Below are 19,166 nucleotides of genomic sequence, written 5' to 3'. Positions count from 1 at the left end.
GGGCTTTTGCAGGTAGAAACCATGCACTAAACAGCTAAGAGGCAGAATAGAGATGAGAAAAACCAAGCATCCCCCGAAAGGCAGAGAAACCATTATTCCAGGTACTCTGTAGCCCGGGTATACTTTATTTTCTATCTTCAGAATGTGCACAAGATGCCTACTACATGCCTACAATAAACCCTTCTTCACTTAAGGTAGCTTAAGTTGGCTTCTGTTCCTTAAAACTAATTAACTCTAACGTATTAGCCAAACTGTACTCTTTTTCACACATTCCCTACTTTCTTGCCTCTATGCTCTGGATAGACACATATATATCTTACCTTTTACAGTAAAAACTAAGTTGGTAACACATACTTAGAACTGTAATATACCAAATTTAAAACATTTCTAATATGGGGATATATGGGGATATACATATAGCTGACTCACTTTGTTATACAGCAGCAACTAACACAACAATGTAAAGCAATTATACCCCAATAAAGATGTTAAAAAAAACCCAAAACATTTCTACTTTTGTGCATCAAATGACACTATTAAGAAAGTATAAAGACAAGCCATAGAATAGGAGAAAATACATAATTTGTTTCATTAATTAGAAAAGCAAAAGAAAATATTTTACTTCACAAGTGGAAAAAGTATACTTCAAAACTGTCAATGGCATTAAGGCAATACTTACAAAGTTCAACATTTCTTTTACATTATAACATTGTCGGTTACAGATGCTGTATTATGGATTTTACCACAACCTATATAAGTCAGTCCTTTAAATATGGACTGTTTTGCAAACACCCTGTTAAAAAGAGTTGTAGGCTTCACCAAAATTGATACAGCTGTGCCTACTCAAAGATGACCAAATTCAAGGGTGACAGACCGCCAAGTCACTGACTTTATATAATCCTTCAGAAGAGTACCAGAGGTGAAATCATTTATGCTTGTTTACACTAACCTCAACTATTTACACATTATGTGTGTCTAAATAATTTGCCTGGGCATGAATCTATTACATCTAGAATATTAGAGTACTTACTGTAGTTAACATACAAGTGAACTTGCTTAGTTGGCTTCCTAATGTATTTCAGCTATGACTCCCCTCCAACGTTCAATTCTTCAGTCCTATCTTACGTTGGCCCAACTGATTTCTCTCCTACAGAAACATCCCTCAGAGAAAGGTACCAAAAATACTTTGAGAAATGATACTATTACTCCCAGAGTGATCACTCCAAAGGTTCCAATCATTTGACTATGTAAGTTCTCGCACTTTTTAAAAAGTTTTTAATCCAATAAATCTTTGTGTTCCTATATATCGCTCCATATATATGGTTCATATATATGGCTCTATGTCTCTTTGCAAAGATAAAAGAGCAAAAAAGACATTTCATATCTGCAGAGAGTTTGCATCTTAGTAGAAAAGACACATACATACAAGTAATTATGAAAGTCTCAATACTTTGTCTTTACCTCACTCAATCCTCAAAAATGGGTGATGGGTATACTTCCTCCACCCACTTTTATGAAGCAATGTATAGAACTTGTGCATTGGACATACAGACTTGATTTTACCACTTTATTCTCTCAGGGTTTTCCCTGAAATCGTTTCCCTTCTGCTCCACAACAACTACAAACTACTAGGTATAAAATAAATAAGATACAAGTATGTAGTGTACAGTACAGGGAATATAGCCAATATTAATAACTTTATTTATTTTTTATAAATTTATTTATTTATCTATCTATTTTTGGCTGCGTTGGGTCCTGGTTGCTGCGTGTGGGCTTTCTTTAGTTGTGGCGAGAGGGGGCTGCTCTTCCTTGCAGTGTGCGGGCTTCTCATTGCGGTGGCTTCTCTTGTTGCGAAGCACGGGCTCTAGGCGCACGGGCTTCAGTAGTTGTCGCACACGGGCTCAGTAGTTGTGGCTCGCGGGCTCTAGAGCTCAGGCTCAGTAGTTGTGGTGCATGGGCTTAGTTACTCCGTGGCATGTGGGATCTTCCCGGACCAGGGCTCGAACCCGTGTCTCCTGCATTGGCAGGTGGATTCTTAACCACTGCACCACCAGCGAAGCCCTATAGTAACTGTAAGTGGAGTACAATCTATGTTGTACACCTGAAATTAGTATAATACTGTAAATCAACTATACTTGAATTTAGGGGGGGAAAAACTGGCCTAAGAACTATTCTGGCTCTTTTCTCCCCTCATCAAATTCCTTACAAACCATGGTAGACATAATTTTTCACATCACTCTCCATTTTCGTATCATCCCACTTCCCTCAGAAACAAAAATCAGATTCAAAGTTTACCTTCATTAAAGCTTCACAAAAAAGCTACTGGTATAAGCATATGTCACTGAATCTGTTAGCTACCCCTTCTGACAGGGACTGAATTTAATGTAGTTTACATGAATAATCTGGATATCACACTTTAATAAAGAGCCTGACAAGTACAGGTAAACTACCACAAATGTATCCAAGCCCCAGTTTCTCAAGTCCCAAAACATCTGCTACACTGCTACAAGAGTCACTGTTCTAAAATGCAATCCTAAGCATGTTGCCCTTGTTTTAAAAACCCATCAAAGGTCCTATGGACTGCCAACTCTCACAGAATCTATTCAAAATGCTTAGTTCTGTCACATAAACTCCCTCATAATTTAGACCCAACCTTTGTGCCTCGGTTTTTGACACTCTACCTCACCTGCCCTAAGGTGAGGTCATACTAATAAGTCTCTACAGTTCCAAAAGTGCTGTGCTATTTCATGTATAATTCTGCCTATGCTGTCGTATACCTGTACTGGCTTCACCCTCATTCCGATCCAAACCCTCCTCATTGGTATTAAAAAAACAACAACAAAAAACCAAGCATTCATGTCTCATCTACTGTGCAGAGTTCCCTAACATCTCATCCCAAAGTTAATCACTCCTTCTTCAGTGCTGCTAATGTACCTTTGCATTTTCTTTTATAACACTAATCAGGTAATATGGTAAGTACTGATTTATATGACTCTCCCATCTTAAGTTTGTTAATAAAATATTTTTAATCTAATTTCCTTAATGTCTCATATATATATATATATACACACACACACATATATATATGTATTAAAAAATGGGGCTCAATAGCATCTGTTGAAAGAATAAATGGTAAGAAAATCGTAAACTAACTCATAAGAATTGTATATGCTTAGCTGGGAGGATCCAAAAACAAAAAACAGATTCAGTAGCAATCTTATGAATTGTAATTATGTAAAAGAACTGACTTGTTCTTTGTGGCTTTAAAGGGCAAATTAGGACCAGGAACATTACAAAGAGATACACTGTGCTTTGACATAAAGAACCTTCTAACAATTAATACCCTCAATAGGCTGCATTGAGGAAACTGAGCTCCTTGTTAGTGAAAAAATTGAAGCAGAGGCTAAACCACATCTATTAGGTGCCTAAACTCTCTAACAATAAAGAGGCAGACACTTAGCGCTAGGGTTGTTGTTATTTTTGTTTTGTTGACATTTTGCTCCTCTGACCACCTAGAAGTACTTCCTGAATTGAAGGTATACATGATAGAACCTATCTTCAGCAGCATAGTTGAAATACCTCTCCTGATCAAGGTAACTGTCTTTTTTTCCACTGGGTGTTATGACGTTTCCATCAAATGGACAACTAAATCAAAAGATTTTGGTGGCCTCATACAAGAGCAAAACAATCTTGCCTCCTCATTACAATGTATAGCTAGTTATTATTTTAATCAAGAACATTTTATAGTGGTTACCTTCTAAAATTTTTTCTTCATGCAGTATAATTCTCAGTTATTTTGTTAGTATAACCAATTTTGAAAGTTAATCCCTGTCCTAGTACTGTATTCTCGACAGCATTAATGTGCTTCTGGAAGTATATCACAAAGATGGACATCACCCTCTAGTTATATGTGCAGTTATTGTGCTGGTTACCCTATATAATAATTGTCTATCAAAAGCTTTATTTTTTAAAAAATTAATTATTTATTTATTTATTGCGGTATGCGGGCCTCTCACTGTTGTGGCCTCTCCCATTGCGGAGCACAGACTCCGGACGCGCAGGCTCCGCGGCATGTGGGATCTTCCCGGACCGGGGCACGAACCCGTGTCCCCTGCCTCGGCAGGAGGACTCTCAACCACTGCACCACCAGGGAAGCCCCAAAAGCTTTATTTTATTAGTCTTTAGATAACAAATTTTGGTGCTCAACACCCAATTAAGAATCACAACAAACCTTTTGTTTTCCAAACAACACCCAACCCCCATTGGTACTAATTTTAGTACCAATGAAGTTAAAAAGTCAATTCAGCAGGGGTGGGGTGAGGAGTGTCAAGGACCATGTAAGCAAAAAAGCAACTTAAATTTTATCACTTTTCAAAAACACAGAAACTACTTATTCAATTGAGACCTTTTACCGATTTAAAACTTTAATAACTTACTTCAAAACTTAAATTTCTACACAGTATATCTTCCTGATAATGAACAATTTTCTTATCATGGGTGAGAGATTTAAATTGTTTACTAGATTTACCATGGTGCTTGTAGGAGAAGTTTGCCTTTTAGCACTTGAACTCAAGTAAGAATACATTCTGTAAAATTGTATATTGCATTTATCTTACACTTTGATACATGCACTTTTTAATACATGAATCTATCATACTAACAACCTAAACTTTTAAAGTCTAAATTAAACCTGATATACACAACCTGTCATTAAAAAATATTTCTGCTGCAGGATATAACCTGTTAAGAAGCCATGAGGGGATGGGGATATTAGGGAAGTTAAGAAGAAGAGGCACAGCAGCTATCTTTAAGAAGTTGCCAGAAACATCCACAAAGGCATTGAAGTAAGCAGAATAGAAAAATAAATATGTAAATAATCTGTGCCAATACTCTGAAGCCCACAGGCCAAAGTACAGAGCTAACTTCCAGCTAACATTTATTCTCTCCAGCAATTTTTCTCTATACAAACCTCTTCAAACTCATTCTCTAACAGTCTCTCTCTAACAGAACCTCCACACCCTCCCAATTTTATCTTCTTTCTTACCACCTTAACTGGAATAGTATAGAAACAAAGTATTTATCTTTAGTTTTATTTTATATTCCCTGTCCTGCTTTTAGAAAGCAGGTAATATGAGCATTTTATGTTTTTCTAATAATGACAACAAAACCCAATAAACTGTTATAGTCTTTGAATAACTTTTCCCTGGGACAGCACAGAAAAGTATTTCCCGTCCTTGACTAGAAAATGACTACAAACAGTCTAGATGAAAACCAGATTTGGAAATTCTAAATAATGCCCAGTGTATGACGGGTAGTTGTATATTACAGTATTGGGGAAAATATGAGAACACAGCACAGAATTTGATTTCAAAACTATCATGTTCAGTTCCAAACTTAAAATGTTTTAATCTGTGAGGTTAGAGACGGGCAGAAGGAAATATTTTTTAACCAAGAAATGTATCCCAAAGTAAAATTCATATTAAAAAGAAACTAAAAAGCAAAATTCAAAGGTAAATTAAACGCATTACCAAGTTTACTCTCAAACTAGCTCTAAGTAGGAACGTAACTTATAGCTTGGTTTCCTAGGTAAACTTCTCTTAATTGCAGGAAAGAGCCTGCTGAAAACCCAGACAGTCACATGGTTTTTCATCTTTCTTGTTTTGGCCACAGAAATAAGAAGTGCAAGAAAGGCTGAAGCAGCAAATTCTGGAGGGGAATAAGCCATGTACAACGTGCAGGAGTTTTTCTTAAAGGCATGGAGAAGAATTACAACTACCCAGCAGGAAGACAGGAAATTAATACCCTTTTTGATAAACTATAAATAAGGAGAAGTAAAGTTATGACTCCATGTTGAAGAGACCTGAGTAAGGTTTTGTGAGTTAAAGTTTTTCACAGAACATATAAGCATGGCTATCTAAACTACATAAAATGAAAGCAAAAGACCTTTCCCACTAATAAAGAGGAAAATAAGATTTAATTAGGTAGAGACAGTTTCTTAACCTAGTGAAAGTTAGCAAAATACTTGTATATTTGTTTTTTTTAAATTATTAATTAATTTTTTGGCTGTGTTGGGTCTTCGTTTCTGTGCAAGGGCTTTCTCTAGTTGCGGCAAGCGGGGGCCACTCTTCATCGCGTTGCGCGGGCCTTTCACTGTCACGGCCTCTCTTGTTGCAGGGCACAGGCTCCAGACGCGCAGGCTCAGTAGTTGTGGCTCACGGGCCTAGTTGCTCTGCGGCGTGTGGGATCCTCCCAGACCAGGACTCGAACCCATGTCCCCTGCACTGGCAGGCAGATTCTCAACCACTGCGCCACCAAGGAAGCCCCTACATTTGTTTTTATACCTGTTCTCTACTATATCTCTACTTATACTCATCAATTACATAGTACCTAAACATGACCCAATTTTAAATCAATACAGCAATCTAAACTATAAATGTTATGTTGTACCTTCTTTCAGTTATTACCTGAGGAGACCTGCCTATCGATAATTTCAGCTGACACTTGAACAACGCAGGGACTATGGGGACCTACCTTCCACACAGACAAAAATCCCAGTATAATTTTACAGTTTGCCCTCCTTACCTGTGGTTCTGCATCCAGGGGTTCAATTAACAGAAGACAGTGTAAGACTGTAGTATTTACTATTGAAAAAAATCCACATATAAGTGGACCCACGCAGTTCAAACCCCTGTTTTTCCAGGGTCAAATGTATTTCATTAATTCTAGTGTGGGAACCACCTGCATCAGAATCACTTGAGAATCTCTGTTAAATACCTGGATTCGTACCAGGCCCCACCCAAGACCTACTAAATCAAAAAGGGGGCTCAAGGAATGTGCATTCTTAACTCCCCACAGCCCCACACCACAGGTGATTTTAAGCACTAACGTTTAATGATTACCGTCCTAGGGTCTAAGCAACTAGCAACCACCACACCCTGGGGACAACGTTTAGTGTAGCTAACAGGGTTCCTAGGAATAAATAAGCCACCTCAGAAAGGATTGGCTTTCCCTTTCTGAATAATACATTCATTGATGGGTAACAGCTGTATCACCTCAAAATCTCCAAATGTCTTCACTTTTCCTCAAAGCTTTCCTACCACAAAATACTAAGTATGAAATGTATGAGTAAGCCAAATTAAACATTTCATGAATTTAAACTTACAAAGTTGTTTCTGCCTGTCGTAAAAGTTCCTTAAAACAATAAAAGATGCAAACATTTTAATCTTTCTCAACATTCCCTCCTATCAGTTTCTTCTCAGATCTGCTTTTTAGGCAAAGCTTCACTACTTCTGGAAATTTTATATCACTACACCAGAGTCCATTTTGACACCCATCCAATCCCAATACAAATTATTTAAAAATCTGCTACAGCAACTGTGCAATGTTTCTTCTGGGAGTACAGAAAAAATTCATTCCAGTCTCTCCCTTTCTTTCAACCAGTTGATTTCAGTGATGAAGTTGGGGAAGGGACTGTGGAGGTCTTCTGTGGTATGAATAACATTTGAATCCTCACTATATACCAAATAATAAATACAAGGCGCTTAGTATATTATCTCATTTAACCCTCATGACAATCCCATGAGATAGGTATCACTATTACCCCCATTTTATGGATGAGTTGCCTAAGGTCCAGAGAGGTCAAGTAACTTGTCCATAATTACACAGCTAGTAAGCTTATTCAAAGCCAGGCAGTCCAACTCCACAACCAGCATCTTCTTTTTTTTTTCGCGGTACGCGGGCCTCTCACAGTTGTGGCCTCTCCCGTTGCGGAGCACAGGCTCCGGACGCGCAGGCTCAGCGGCCGTGGCTCATGGGCCCAGCCGCTCCGCAGCATGTGGGATCCTCCTGGACCAGGGCACGAACCCGCGTCCCCTGCATCAGCAGGCGGACTCTCAACCACTGTGCCACCAGGGAAGCCCACACAACCCGCATCTTTAACCACTACATTATATCCTACAGTTTGAAGATGCCACCTGCCAAAAGCAAGTCCCCTGAGTCCAACTAAGTAGGGGTTGTGGATTCTGGAGAATCCAATTTTTTTTTAATGTGCTTTTAGGTGATTCTGAAGTACAACAAAGGCTAGGAACAGTTCTCCCAAGTGGAACACCGGCAAACTTTGAGAAATAACTCATGGTCTGGAAGTTAAAAGTCTCAAATTCCAGTTCATTGATTAACTAGAATTTACTTATTACCCTATTCCTACTCCAAAGAAATTTTAAAGAAAAAAAAATCTAGAATTTTCTAAAGAAAAAAAATGAGAGCTGCTGGTCTGTCCTCTCTGCATATGGGAAACTAAACAAAGATCACTGATGTTTAGCATGATTACTCTGAGGCAGTTAGACCGTTACCGAAGAAAATGTTCAAGGTAGAATTTAGAGTTGAAGGGGATATTTCTATCTCTGGCAACCTTCTCATTTTACAGATGAAAAAACAAGCTGTTTTTTTAAGCATCCTCTTTAACTTGGTTCACATTTGTAGTATTTAGCCAACAAATATTTGAGGTCTACAACAGTGAGTACAAGAGAACTGTGCAATATCACAGCGTATTGGAGCTGAAAGGGACTCTGAATCTCCTAATTTCACAGATGGGTAAACTGAAGTCTAGAAATTTAATGATTTGCCCAAGATCACACAATTATTTAATGGTAGAAGAAAAGACACTACCTAGGACAAAAGCCAAGTTTCTTATTTCTCAAGACAATAGTATTTTCACTACACCAAAAGCTATGTTTTTGTTCATAAACTTTTTTTTTTTTTTGCTGTACGCGGGCCTCTCACTGTTGTGGCCTCTCCCGTTGCGGAGCACAGGTTCCGGACGCGCAGGCTCAGCGGTCATGGCTCACGGGCCCAGCCGCTCTGCGGCATGTGGGATCCTCCCAGACCGGGGCACGAACCCGTGTCCCCTGCATCGGCAGGCGAACTCCCAACCACTGCGCCACCAGGGAAGTCCCATAAACTTCTTATAATTCACAGAAATCAATGTTTTAGCTCCAAACCCTAGCAATCATATCTATGTCTAGTTACTGATTTTTTTTAATTCATTAACTATCTGACTCTGGGTAAATGAGTATAAAATAAAAAAATAAACCTTACCCGTTAGGTCACAGGAATATTTCAAGAATCTAAAAAAAACCTTATAGGGTTTCCCTGGTGGCGCAGTGGTTGAGAGTCCGCCTGCCGATGCTAGGGGACACGGGTTTGTGCCCCGATCCGGGAAGATCCCACATGCCGCGGAGAGGCTGGGCCCGTGAGCCATGGCCGCTGAGCCTGCGCATCCGGAGCCTGTGCTCCGCAACGGGAGAGGCCACAACAGTGAGAGGCCCGCGTACAGCAAAAAAAAAAAAAAAAAACAAACAACAAAAAAACTTATAACAAATAGGTACTGGTTGTTAAATCTAGTAAATGTTGCTCCAAAGAGTCTGAACTGAAAAGCTTTAAAAAACATTGCTCTAGATCACCTGAAGAACTCATTACCATGTCTAACTCATTTCCAATACTAAATTAATACCACCTTACTAGGTGATGGCTAGCAAATAAAAGTTGTGACAAATGTACCATAGTTATGTGATGCTGCCAACATAGGGAACTGGGTGAGGGGTATGCCAGAACTCTCTGTAGTACTGTTGCAACTTTTCCATAAACATAAAACTATTCTTAAACAAAAAATATTTAAAAAAATGAAAAGTAAATCTCTATGCCCATTTTGAACAGTTCAGAAAATTTCTACCAAACAAGTTAACTCCAAGTTAACATTCAAACAATAGCCTGCTTTGCTTATTGGGGCTTAGTGTTAAAATGTTAATTTAGTTTAGCACTTCAAAATAATATGTTTGGGGACTTCCCTGGTGGCGCAGTGGTTAAGAATCCGCCTGCCAATGCATGGGACACGGGTTTGAGCCCTGGTCTGGGAAGATCTCACGTGCCGCAAAGCAGCTAAGCCCGTGCGCCACAACTACTGAGCCTGCGCGCCTAGAGCCCGTGCTCCGCAACAAGAAGCCACCGCAATGAGAAGCCCGCACACCGCAACGAAGAGTAGCCCCCACTCGCCACAACTAGAGAAAGCCTGCACGCAGCAATGAAGACCCAAAACAGTCAAAAATAAATAAATAAATTAAAAACAAAAACAAAAAGCAAAATAATATGTTTGGGCGATTAAAACTACCTTAGTCCCCCAAAATTGGAGTTTCCTAGTACTTTCTAGCTAATTTATATTCAGATGATCACATCTCTAACCATGAAGTCCTTGAACCAATGCTGGATTTCCAATTGTTTAGTATAGATATCTAGGGTTTTGCGGTTGGTTGGTTTCTTTAAGAAAATACTGGATCTGAGAGGGGAAAAAGGGTCAGAAACAGGGGAAAGATACAAAAGACTCTTCAGCCATTAGCTCCTCAATCTAATAATATTATAATGGGTAGCTTCACAACACTAAAGGACCCTTATTTTTATTCTAGAGCAAATGATTACACATTCTTTCCAGCTTTTCTAAAATTTTAAACACTGTAATTATATTAATATACAGATATTAATATATAAGTAATGTCCAAGAGAGTTTCATTAGTGAGACAAATACTTTAGCCTTTATTTTTACAATCTCTTGTAGTAACAAAAATTTAATGTTTACAGCAAGATATTTCTTCATTCTCCTTATAATCATACCACACCTGTTTTAAAGAACTGCTTGTTTTGGGGAGCTATAGAAATCTCTTAAAACTTATCAGAAGTTTGATATTTTGCCTTTTCTTTATTGAGATGTTAAAGAAGGGAGTTTTTGAGAAACTGGTCTTAAAACTGTAGTTAAACAAATAAAGGAGCCCTATCTGACGGAGGTCAATGATGGCTCAGTCAGGTGAATAATGATTTCATCAACTAGTGTTCACCAACTAAATTCTGAGTAGGAGAGAAAATTTCATAGTTTCTGAGAAGCTTAAATTAAGAAAAATTATAACTGTTAGAAAGTTTTTATTCTCAATATCATAACAAAAAGTATATTCTCAACAATTTTCATATTGGGGAGATTGGGACTGCCTACATATGAAAAGAAATCACTAAATGAGCCTTTCTAGTCTTCCCTGTTCAGCTACTCATAAGAAAAAGAGCTCCGTGAAAATAATTTTGTGCAACAATGTTTAGGAAGTTTCAGAGTCGATAATTACCGGGAAAGCTACATGAATCTCTATGTCCCAGAATCTATAAAATCAATCTATAAAGGTCTATATAGATTCCACAATCTATAAAGTCTATCTTTTCAGATAAAAGAAAAAAAACCTTCGGTATTTTTTTCCCCTACCTTAGCTATGCCCTTTTAAGTCACTGAATTCTTATGATTCATCTTGAAAATTTTGTAAAAAACTATCAACACTACCAGGAGACACAGATAGATACTTGCGTGTTTCTAAACAACAGTAACTGCCAGTGCAATCCAAACAAGCCTCAAAAGTATTAAACAGCCTTTAAAAAATTTTTATTTTATATTAGAATATAGTTGATTAACAATGTTGTGTTAGTTTCAGGTACAGCAAAGTGATTTAGTTATACACATACATGTAGCTACCCTTTTTCAAATTCTTTTCCCATTTAGGTTACTACAGAATATTGAGCATATTTCCCTATGCTATACAGTAGGTCCTTCGTTATCTATTTTAAATATAGCAGTGTGTACTTATCAATCCCAAACTCCCAATCTATTTATTTAAAAGGTTTTTAAAAATACACCTATTAAGAGTGTATCGACTTAAAGAATAAACCACTCTAGTCTGAAAACAATTAAGACATGAATTTGCTTAAAGGACACATAAAAATGGTTTAAAGCTACTTCACTTTCAAAACAGAGTAATAAACAGATCCTTGAGAAACGAAGGCTAGCCTGAAAACACAAGAGATTTGCTTTTAAGCTTTCATCTTCTTCTCACTGCTAAGTTGGTGATAGTGGCAGTAGTGGTACTCACCTAGCATTTCAAAACTTTTATAGACAGGAAAGGGCTAAGGATCTAAAGGAATGTTACTTCTAGGCCTCCCGTAATCAAGTCACCATAAACACAGAGAGATGCCCGTGTGAAGCTAGGGCAAGCCCCCAACAGGGACTGAAATAGAACTCACCTCATCTAGAAGGGAGGGCAAGCAGGAGATGATGAGAGCTGTCCCATCCTGGACCAAATGCCTTTTTCTCCTACATGATTTCTACCCTACTCAATGAAGCCCCTGTCAATGATGTGTCTTGATTGAACATATTTTTGTAGTAATAGATATGCTGCTATAAAATGGTCCCCTCTCTTTACTTGTAAAAGGTTAAAACAAACATGAAACTATTCTTTCAAACTATTTCTGTTATAAATTTTTTGCCCAGTTAAGAGAAAGAGAGGAAGTGGAAAGGAGAAGGGAATGATGGAGATAATCAGGCGGGAAGGAAAAGAGTCACAGGTAAACAGAAGTTATAATCAAATTCCTGGACTGAAAATCAGAAATCCTGGTTCCCAATCCCAGCTCTGCTATTAGCTAACTAAACTCCTCTCTTTAGACAGTGAGATTCCTCACCAAAAAATGAAGTGAGGGAAGGGGCCGCACCAAGAACAGGAATACATCCTAGAACAAGATATCCCCAAAGGAAGGCCTCATCTGGGTTTCAGAATTGAGAATCACAACTGTGCACAGGAAGAAAAACCACTCTTAGGTTGTAGGGATAAGGGAAATTTCTGATTATTCTCTTCGGGGATGGATGATTTGTTCAAAATTACACTACCTAGAGAGGAGTAAAAACAGAGAGTCTGTGCAAGTTGTCACTTCAACACAATCTGAATGGGATTCTTCATACTAGCGCTAGGTACTGTAGATTCAAAAATAAACATCACAGTCTCTGCCTTTAAGGTGTTCAGAATCCAGTTAAGGCTTTGACTAAATGCTAAGAGAAAAATTATGCCTCTGTCTGATTCTGCTCTTTCCCAAGAATGTTAAATGAAGCAAGCAATGATGCTTAGAATCTTTTTTTTTTTTTTTTTTTTTTTGCGGTACACGGGCCTCTCACCAATGTGGCCTCTCCCGTCGCGGAGCACAGGCTCCGGATGTGCAGGCTCAGCAGCCATGGCTCACAGGTCCCACCGCTCCGCGGCATATGGGATCTTCCCGGACCGGGGCACGAACCCGCAACCCCTTCATCAGCAGGCGGACTCTCAACCACTGCGCCACCCGGGAAGCCCCATGCTTAGAATCTTGACATTCAGATCTCAAAAATGAAGCTTACAGAAATTAACTTCAGGGGACCTAAATTTACTGATTTCCTACCCAGTGCTCTGCTACACGTGAAAAGTATATCATATGAATGTCAACTACCATGCTAATTAAAGTCCTATTAGTCTACAGGTTAAAGAAATGTTCTAAATTATATAAAAATTCCTGCCTACTGTCAATAATATGAAAGCCTCTTATAACAGATTTGCCTTGTTATTATTTGAATATTGCAATACATATATAATGTATCTGTCTTCACACTTAATCCCCACTAGCCTGCACTCCACCTCCAAGTCAGGGACCAAGCAAGTACTCTGGGTATACTGGTTGAATTAGTGCTCTCCACAGCCCCTTTCAGGTGTAAAACTGCCTGACAGGGCTTCCCTGGTGGCACAGTGGCTAAGAACCCGCCTGCCATTGCAGGGGACAAGGGTTCGAGCCCTGGTCTGGGAAGATCCCACATGCCGCGGAGCAACTAAGTCCGTGCGCCACAACTACTTAGCCTGCGCTCTACAGCCCGTGAGCCACAACTACTGAAGCCTGTGCGCCTAGAGCCCGTGCTCCACAGCCAGAGAAGCCACCGCAATGAGAAGCCCATGCACCTCAACAAAGAGCAGTCCCTGCTCACGGCAACTAGAGAAAGCCCCCGCACAGTAACAAAGACCCAACGCAGCCAAAAATAAATAAATAAATAAATTAATTAAAAAGCACTTAAGGTGTGTTAAGTTTTTTTACTTGTAACCTTGTGGAACTTTTGGGTGCTTATTGGTCATGTTTTTATGTCAGCTGTCAGGCAGTTTTATTTATTTATTTATTATTTTTGGCTGCGTTTGGTCTTCATTATGGTGTGCGGGCTTCTCATTGTGGTGGCTTCTCTTGTTGCAGAACACGGGCTCTAGGCATGCGGGCTTCAGTAGTTGTGGCACACAGGCTCAGTAGTTGTGGCTGGCGGGCTCTAGAGCGCAGACTTGGTAGTTGTGGCGCATCGGCTTCACTGCTCCGCGTCATGTGGGATTCTCCCCCGGCCAGGGCTCGAACCTGTGTCCCCCACATTGGCAGGCGGATTCCTAACCACTGCACCACCAGGAAAGCCCCCTTAAGTGCATTTAAAATATTGCCACTACAAGCTTTAAGTATATCTTTGCAATTGTAGACACAAATACAGATCTCACTACTATATATGTTGTCCTACGAGTAACACATAATTAGGATTTCCCAATCTTGACTTAAACAACTTCATAATTTATTCGTAAATTTATACAAGCAGGAAAAATAAGTTAATAACGTAGAAAAAGGAGTAAGAAATATTAATCAGAAAACTGTGCCTGTGTGTCTACAAATATGCACACTAACTGTATAATCCTCTAAAACTTGAGTCGCATTCCTTATTTCGTTTACTTCTGGTTTTGTCAAGATCCCTAAAAAGGGAACAAAAACACAAGAGAAAGGAGAAAGAACTTTGAAAGGGAGAGTTTTACAAGTTGGGAATACTTTCCTGTTTTCCTAGAGACTTAAAAAAAAATAAGCGTGTCAAAATGTGACCCAAAAGAAATTGCTTTTTCATTAATGTACATTAAAATGAGTATTTTCTAACGACATATTTATCCCTATCAAAGTCCCACTCTGAACCCTGCAGTGTCCAGCACCGTAATTTAATTTCAAGAATAGCAGGTCAAATCACATATACAACACCATAAAAAATTAAAAAGAAGATGCTTTAAAAAGGTAGAGGCCAATCTGATAAAAGGAAAGAGGGATTTTCTACATAAAGCGCCATAGTAATTTGGCTTAAAGGCCAGGATCAAATTCTAAACACCAAACTGACGGCATTTTAATACAGGCCACTGAAACAAGCTGTTAAAGGCTATGAAACACAACCACCTCTACTTTCAAGAATTCCCAAACTACTTGCATGGGTTTAGACTCCACGCAAATAGCTCTCCAAAATGACTTCCCTTTCTCTTTCACAACCGCACCCGTACACACGCACCGCACCGCCCCGCCACCCGCCCCTAATTCTTTGTAGTACATGGGGACGAGGAAGGTGGTCTGCTTTTCCGGAAGGCGGAAAACTGTAGGTAAGGCACTAGCACGCCGGCCTGAAAACACAGAAACCAGGTGTGAATGGCAGGTAGACCGTCCAGCGGACAAGGGAACAGAAAGCCTGGCTCCCCGCGCTCACAACTTCTCCGATACACAACGCAGACCTAGTTCCTCTTCCCCCGGTGAAAAATCAAAGCTCAATCCGGACGCCAGAGAGAGCCTCCACGCCGCTCTCCGCCAGCTCCCGGCCCGAGCCCTCCCCGAACCCCGGCGCAGTCTGCGCTGTACCTGGCGAAGAAGTCGGCGAAGCCGCCGCTCCGTCGAGCCCGGGCCGAGGTCCCCGCGGGGCCCTGCTCCGCGGCAGGCGAGGGCACCGGCGGCGCCGACGGCGGCAGGTGGTCGCGGGCGCTCTGGTGGCGGCTCACCTCGAATGTGTTCCGAGAGTTCAAGTGAACGTCGGAGAAAACGAGGCGCGACTCGGCGCCGGCGCCTCCGCTAGTCCTCTCGGCCGAGGTGACCGGCGACGCGCCCTCCTCGGGACCCCCGGGGCCGGCTCCCGGCTGCTCCAAGTCCTCGCTGCCACTGCCGCTGCTGGCCGGACTGCCCCCCGAGCCGCTGCCCGCATCCTCGGGCCTTTTGGCGTCCGCCGCCGCCAGGCAGCAGCTCCGCAGCGGGTCCTCGAGCGGCGCGGCCCAGTCGGACGGGCTGCCCGCGCCGTCCGCGCCCTCGTCGCCAGGCCCCTCCGGGCGGAGGCGGCGGTGGCGCGGCTCCCGGCCGCCGGCGTGGGCCAGGTCGCGATAGTCTGGGCCCGGCAGAAAGCCCGAGTCCCCGTTGGTCATGCCTCCGTGCCGCGCCGCGCGGACATCCGCCGCTTCCGCGCCGCGGTGCTTGGAGCCCGCGTCCGGCGGGCAGGCGTCCGAGTGCGGGGCTGCGGAGCGCGGCAGAACGCGGGGCTGGCCGGCGGGGAGCGGACAGTAGCACAGCCCGGGCTCCAGCTGCCCCCCGGTCTCCGCGAGATAACGCCTAAGGAGCTGCTGAGGCGGCGGCGTCTCCTCCTCCTCTTCTTCCTCCTCCTGCTCCTCCGGAGTCTCCACAGCGCCGGCGCCTCCGCCAAAGCCGTCCGTGGCCCGAATCATCTTCCCGTCCAGGCCTGCGGGCTCGGGCGCCGGCACAGGGAGCAACTTGGGGTTTCTTCCCGAGCAGGTTCCGGCATCCTCCGGACCCACCATCTGGGGCCGGGTGAGCGCCACCCGAGGAGGCACGGGCTCGGTCCGGGAAGAGCCCTGAGTGCTGGGGCAGCAGCGGCTGCCGCCGCACCGTTCCCAGACCCGCCCCTCCCTCCCGGGAATTCGGGCTGTTGCGGGAGGGCGGGCACCCGCCTGGGCTAGCGCACGCGCAAAAGCCAGACCGGTCAAGCCCCGACCTGGAGATTCCACGAACCATAGAGACGGTAGCTAGAGAGACCCGCTCCGTGACACTCCAACTGCCAATCTGGGATCCGGCGTCTGGATGACGGAGGCTGGTTGGCCCACGCGGAACGTGACTGTCCTTACAGAAGCACGGGTATGGCTCGCTTAGCAAAAATGCACTTGACGTACTTAATTTATGGGAGTAGAATACAGTATGTTAGATGTTAAGTCCTTCCAGCTCTAATTGGTCGCTAGTCGACTTTACACTTTTATATCCACCAATCCATTGCCACAATTTAGGGTTTCTTCGCCTCAGGTCAAAACTCTTCCTTCTCCACTTCATCTTCCCCAATACTACCAAAGTTATCTTTTTTATCTAAGACCACGTTTCATCACATCACCCTCTCAAAGATTTCCATTATCACTTAAGGAGAAAGAGGAAGTAGAGTCAGGCAGAGAGGGCTATTGAAATAATTCCAGCACCCCATGAAAATGGATTAAAATGGGGTGATAAGCAATGAATGGAAATGAAGTGTAGAAATCACCAGATGTGATAATTGATCAGATATAAGGAGTGACTGAAGAGGGAGGAACCAGCCAAATTACTACAAAACTCTTGAGACTGAAACTGATGTGGTTTGAAGAAATAGGGACTTGGATTGTTAATAACTTGATTAATAGGAGAAATATATTTGGTAAAGTAAGAATATCCAGCATATAGAGTTCTAAATCTTGGGTTAGGGCTTCGGTTTAGAGACGCAGATTGAAGAGTCATCTGCATAATGCAACTAGGTGAGTCATGAGTAACATCATCTAGGAAGAAAGACTAAAGATGGAGGTGGGACAGAGACTCAAAGGTGTCGCTATATCAGGATGGACAAATAAGCTGTATTGCGAGGGATTAAAGAGGCACTAGTTGTGGATAAAATGAACTGGCAAATATAGACAGCTCATTCTAGAAGTATGTCAATGAAAGGACAGTAGTAGGAGAATGGAGAATTAGAGGAAGCAGCATTGTCAAGCCTTTAAAATATATATACGCACACACAAGAGTGAATGTAACCTATATATGGGTACTAAAATGTGTAAATAAAATGGTCATCCATGTACCTAGCACCCAGTTTAAGAAACGTCAAGTGTCTTTTATAATGAGCATTTTTCAAGGCCCTAAGTAAAAACTAAGTGGCTAGGGCACAGTTAGCAATACATTTAGTATCAAGATCTTTCAGAAGAAATGACCTCCAAGACACAGGTGGAAAAGCTAATATAGGAAAAGAGAAAATATTTGCAATTCATATACATAAGGGTCTACTATCCAGAATATATAAAGAACTCAACTACAAGAAGACAAACAACCCAATTTAAAAATGAGTAAAGGGGCTTCCCCGGTGGTGCAGTGGTTAAGAATCCACCTGCCAAAGCAGGAGACACGGGATCCAGCCCTGGTCCAGGAAGATCCCACATGCCGCGGAGCAACTAAGCCCATGCACCACAACTACTGAGCCTGTGCTCTAGAGCCCACAAGCCACAACTACTGAGCCCACGTGCCACACCTACTGAAGCCCGCGAGCCTAGAGCCCGTGCTCTGCAACAAGAGAAGCCGCCGCAATGAGAAGCCCGTGCACCGTAACGAAGAGTAGCCCCCGCTCACCGCAACTAGAGAAAAGCCCGCGCGCAGCAACGGAGACCCAACGCAGCCAAAAATAAATAAATAAATAAACAAATACGAGTAAAGGACTTGACCAGACATTTCTCTGAAGAAGATATGCTAATAGCTGTTAATAAGCATATGAAATGATGCTCAACATAATTAATCACCAGGGAAATGCAAATCAAAACCTCAGTGAGATAGCACTCACACCCACCAGGAGGACTATAATCAAAAAAGTCGAAAATAACAGGTGTTGTAGAGGATGTGGAGAAAGTGGAACCCTCACACATTGCTGGTAGAAATGTAAAATGGTATAGCTGCTGTGAAAATGTTTGGTTTTTCCTCAGTAACATAGAATTACCATATGACCCAGCAATTCTACTCCTAGGTATATACCCAAAAGAATTGAAAACAGATGTTCAAACAAAAACTTGTACATGAATGTTCACAGCTGCACTATTCATAAAAAACAAATGATGGAAGCAACCGAAATGTCCATCAATAGAGGAGTGGATAAACAGAATGTGATATATACACACAACAGACTATTAGCCATAAAAAGGAATTAAGTACCAATACATGATACAAAGTGGATGAATCTCAAAAACATTATGCTAAGTAAAAGGAGCCTGACACAAAAGGTCACATATTATATAATTCCATTTATATGAACTGTCCAGAATAGGTAAATCCATAGAGAAAGAAAGCAGATGGGAGATTGTCAATGGCTGGGGAAACGGGAAAAATAGGACAGGAATGCCTCATGGATATGGGATTTTCTTTTGTGTGATGAACATGTTTTAGAACAAGATACAGGTGGTGGTTGCATGACACTGTGA

At 41.7% G+C, this 19,166-nt stretch overlaps 1 protein-coding gene across 2 annotated transcripts in view; it reads right to left on the bottom strand.

Moving 5' to 3' along the window:
• Positions 1 to 16,670, bottom strand: part of TBC1D12 (TBC1 domain family member 12) — a 95,191-nt gene extending 78,521 nt beyond the window's left edge. The window contains exon 1 of one of the 2 annotated variants that reach the window (XM_027112099.1): positions 15,556 to 16,670. In XM_027112099.1, coding sequence (XP_026967900.1) covers positions 15,556 to 16,496 — 941 coding nt within the window. In that variant the 5' untranslated portion in view covers positions 16,497 to 16,670. The remainder of the gene's footprint in view (positions 1 to 15,555) is intronic. The other variant, XM_027112098.1, reaches the window with a different exon arrangement.
• Between the last annotated feature and the right edge of the window lie 2,496 nt (positions 16,671 to 19,166).

Source organism: Aethalodelphis obliquidens, unplaced genomic scaffold (genome assembly GCF_003676395.1).
Source record: "Aethalodelphis obliquidens isolate GAN/ISIS:26980383/991018 unplaced genomic scaffold, ASM367639v1 scaffold11, whole genome shotgun sequence".
Classification (NCBI taxonomy): Eukaryota; Metazoa; Chordata; class Mammalia; order Artiodactyla; family Delphinidae; genus Aethalodelphis; species Aethalodelphis obliquidens.
This window is presented reverse-complemented; position numbering and strand designations above follow the sequence as displayed.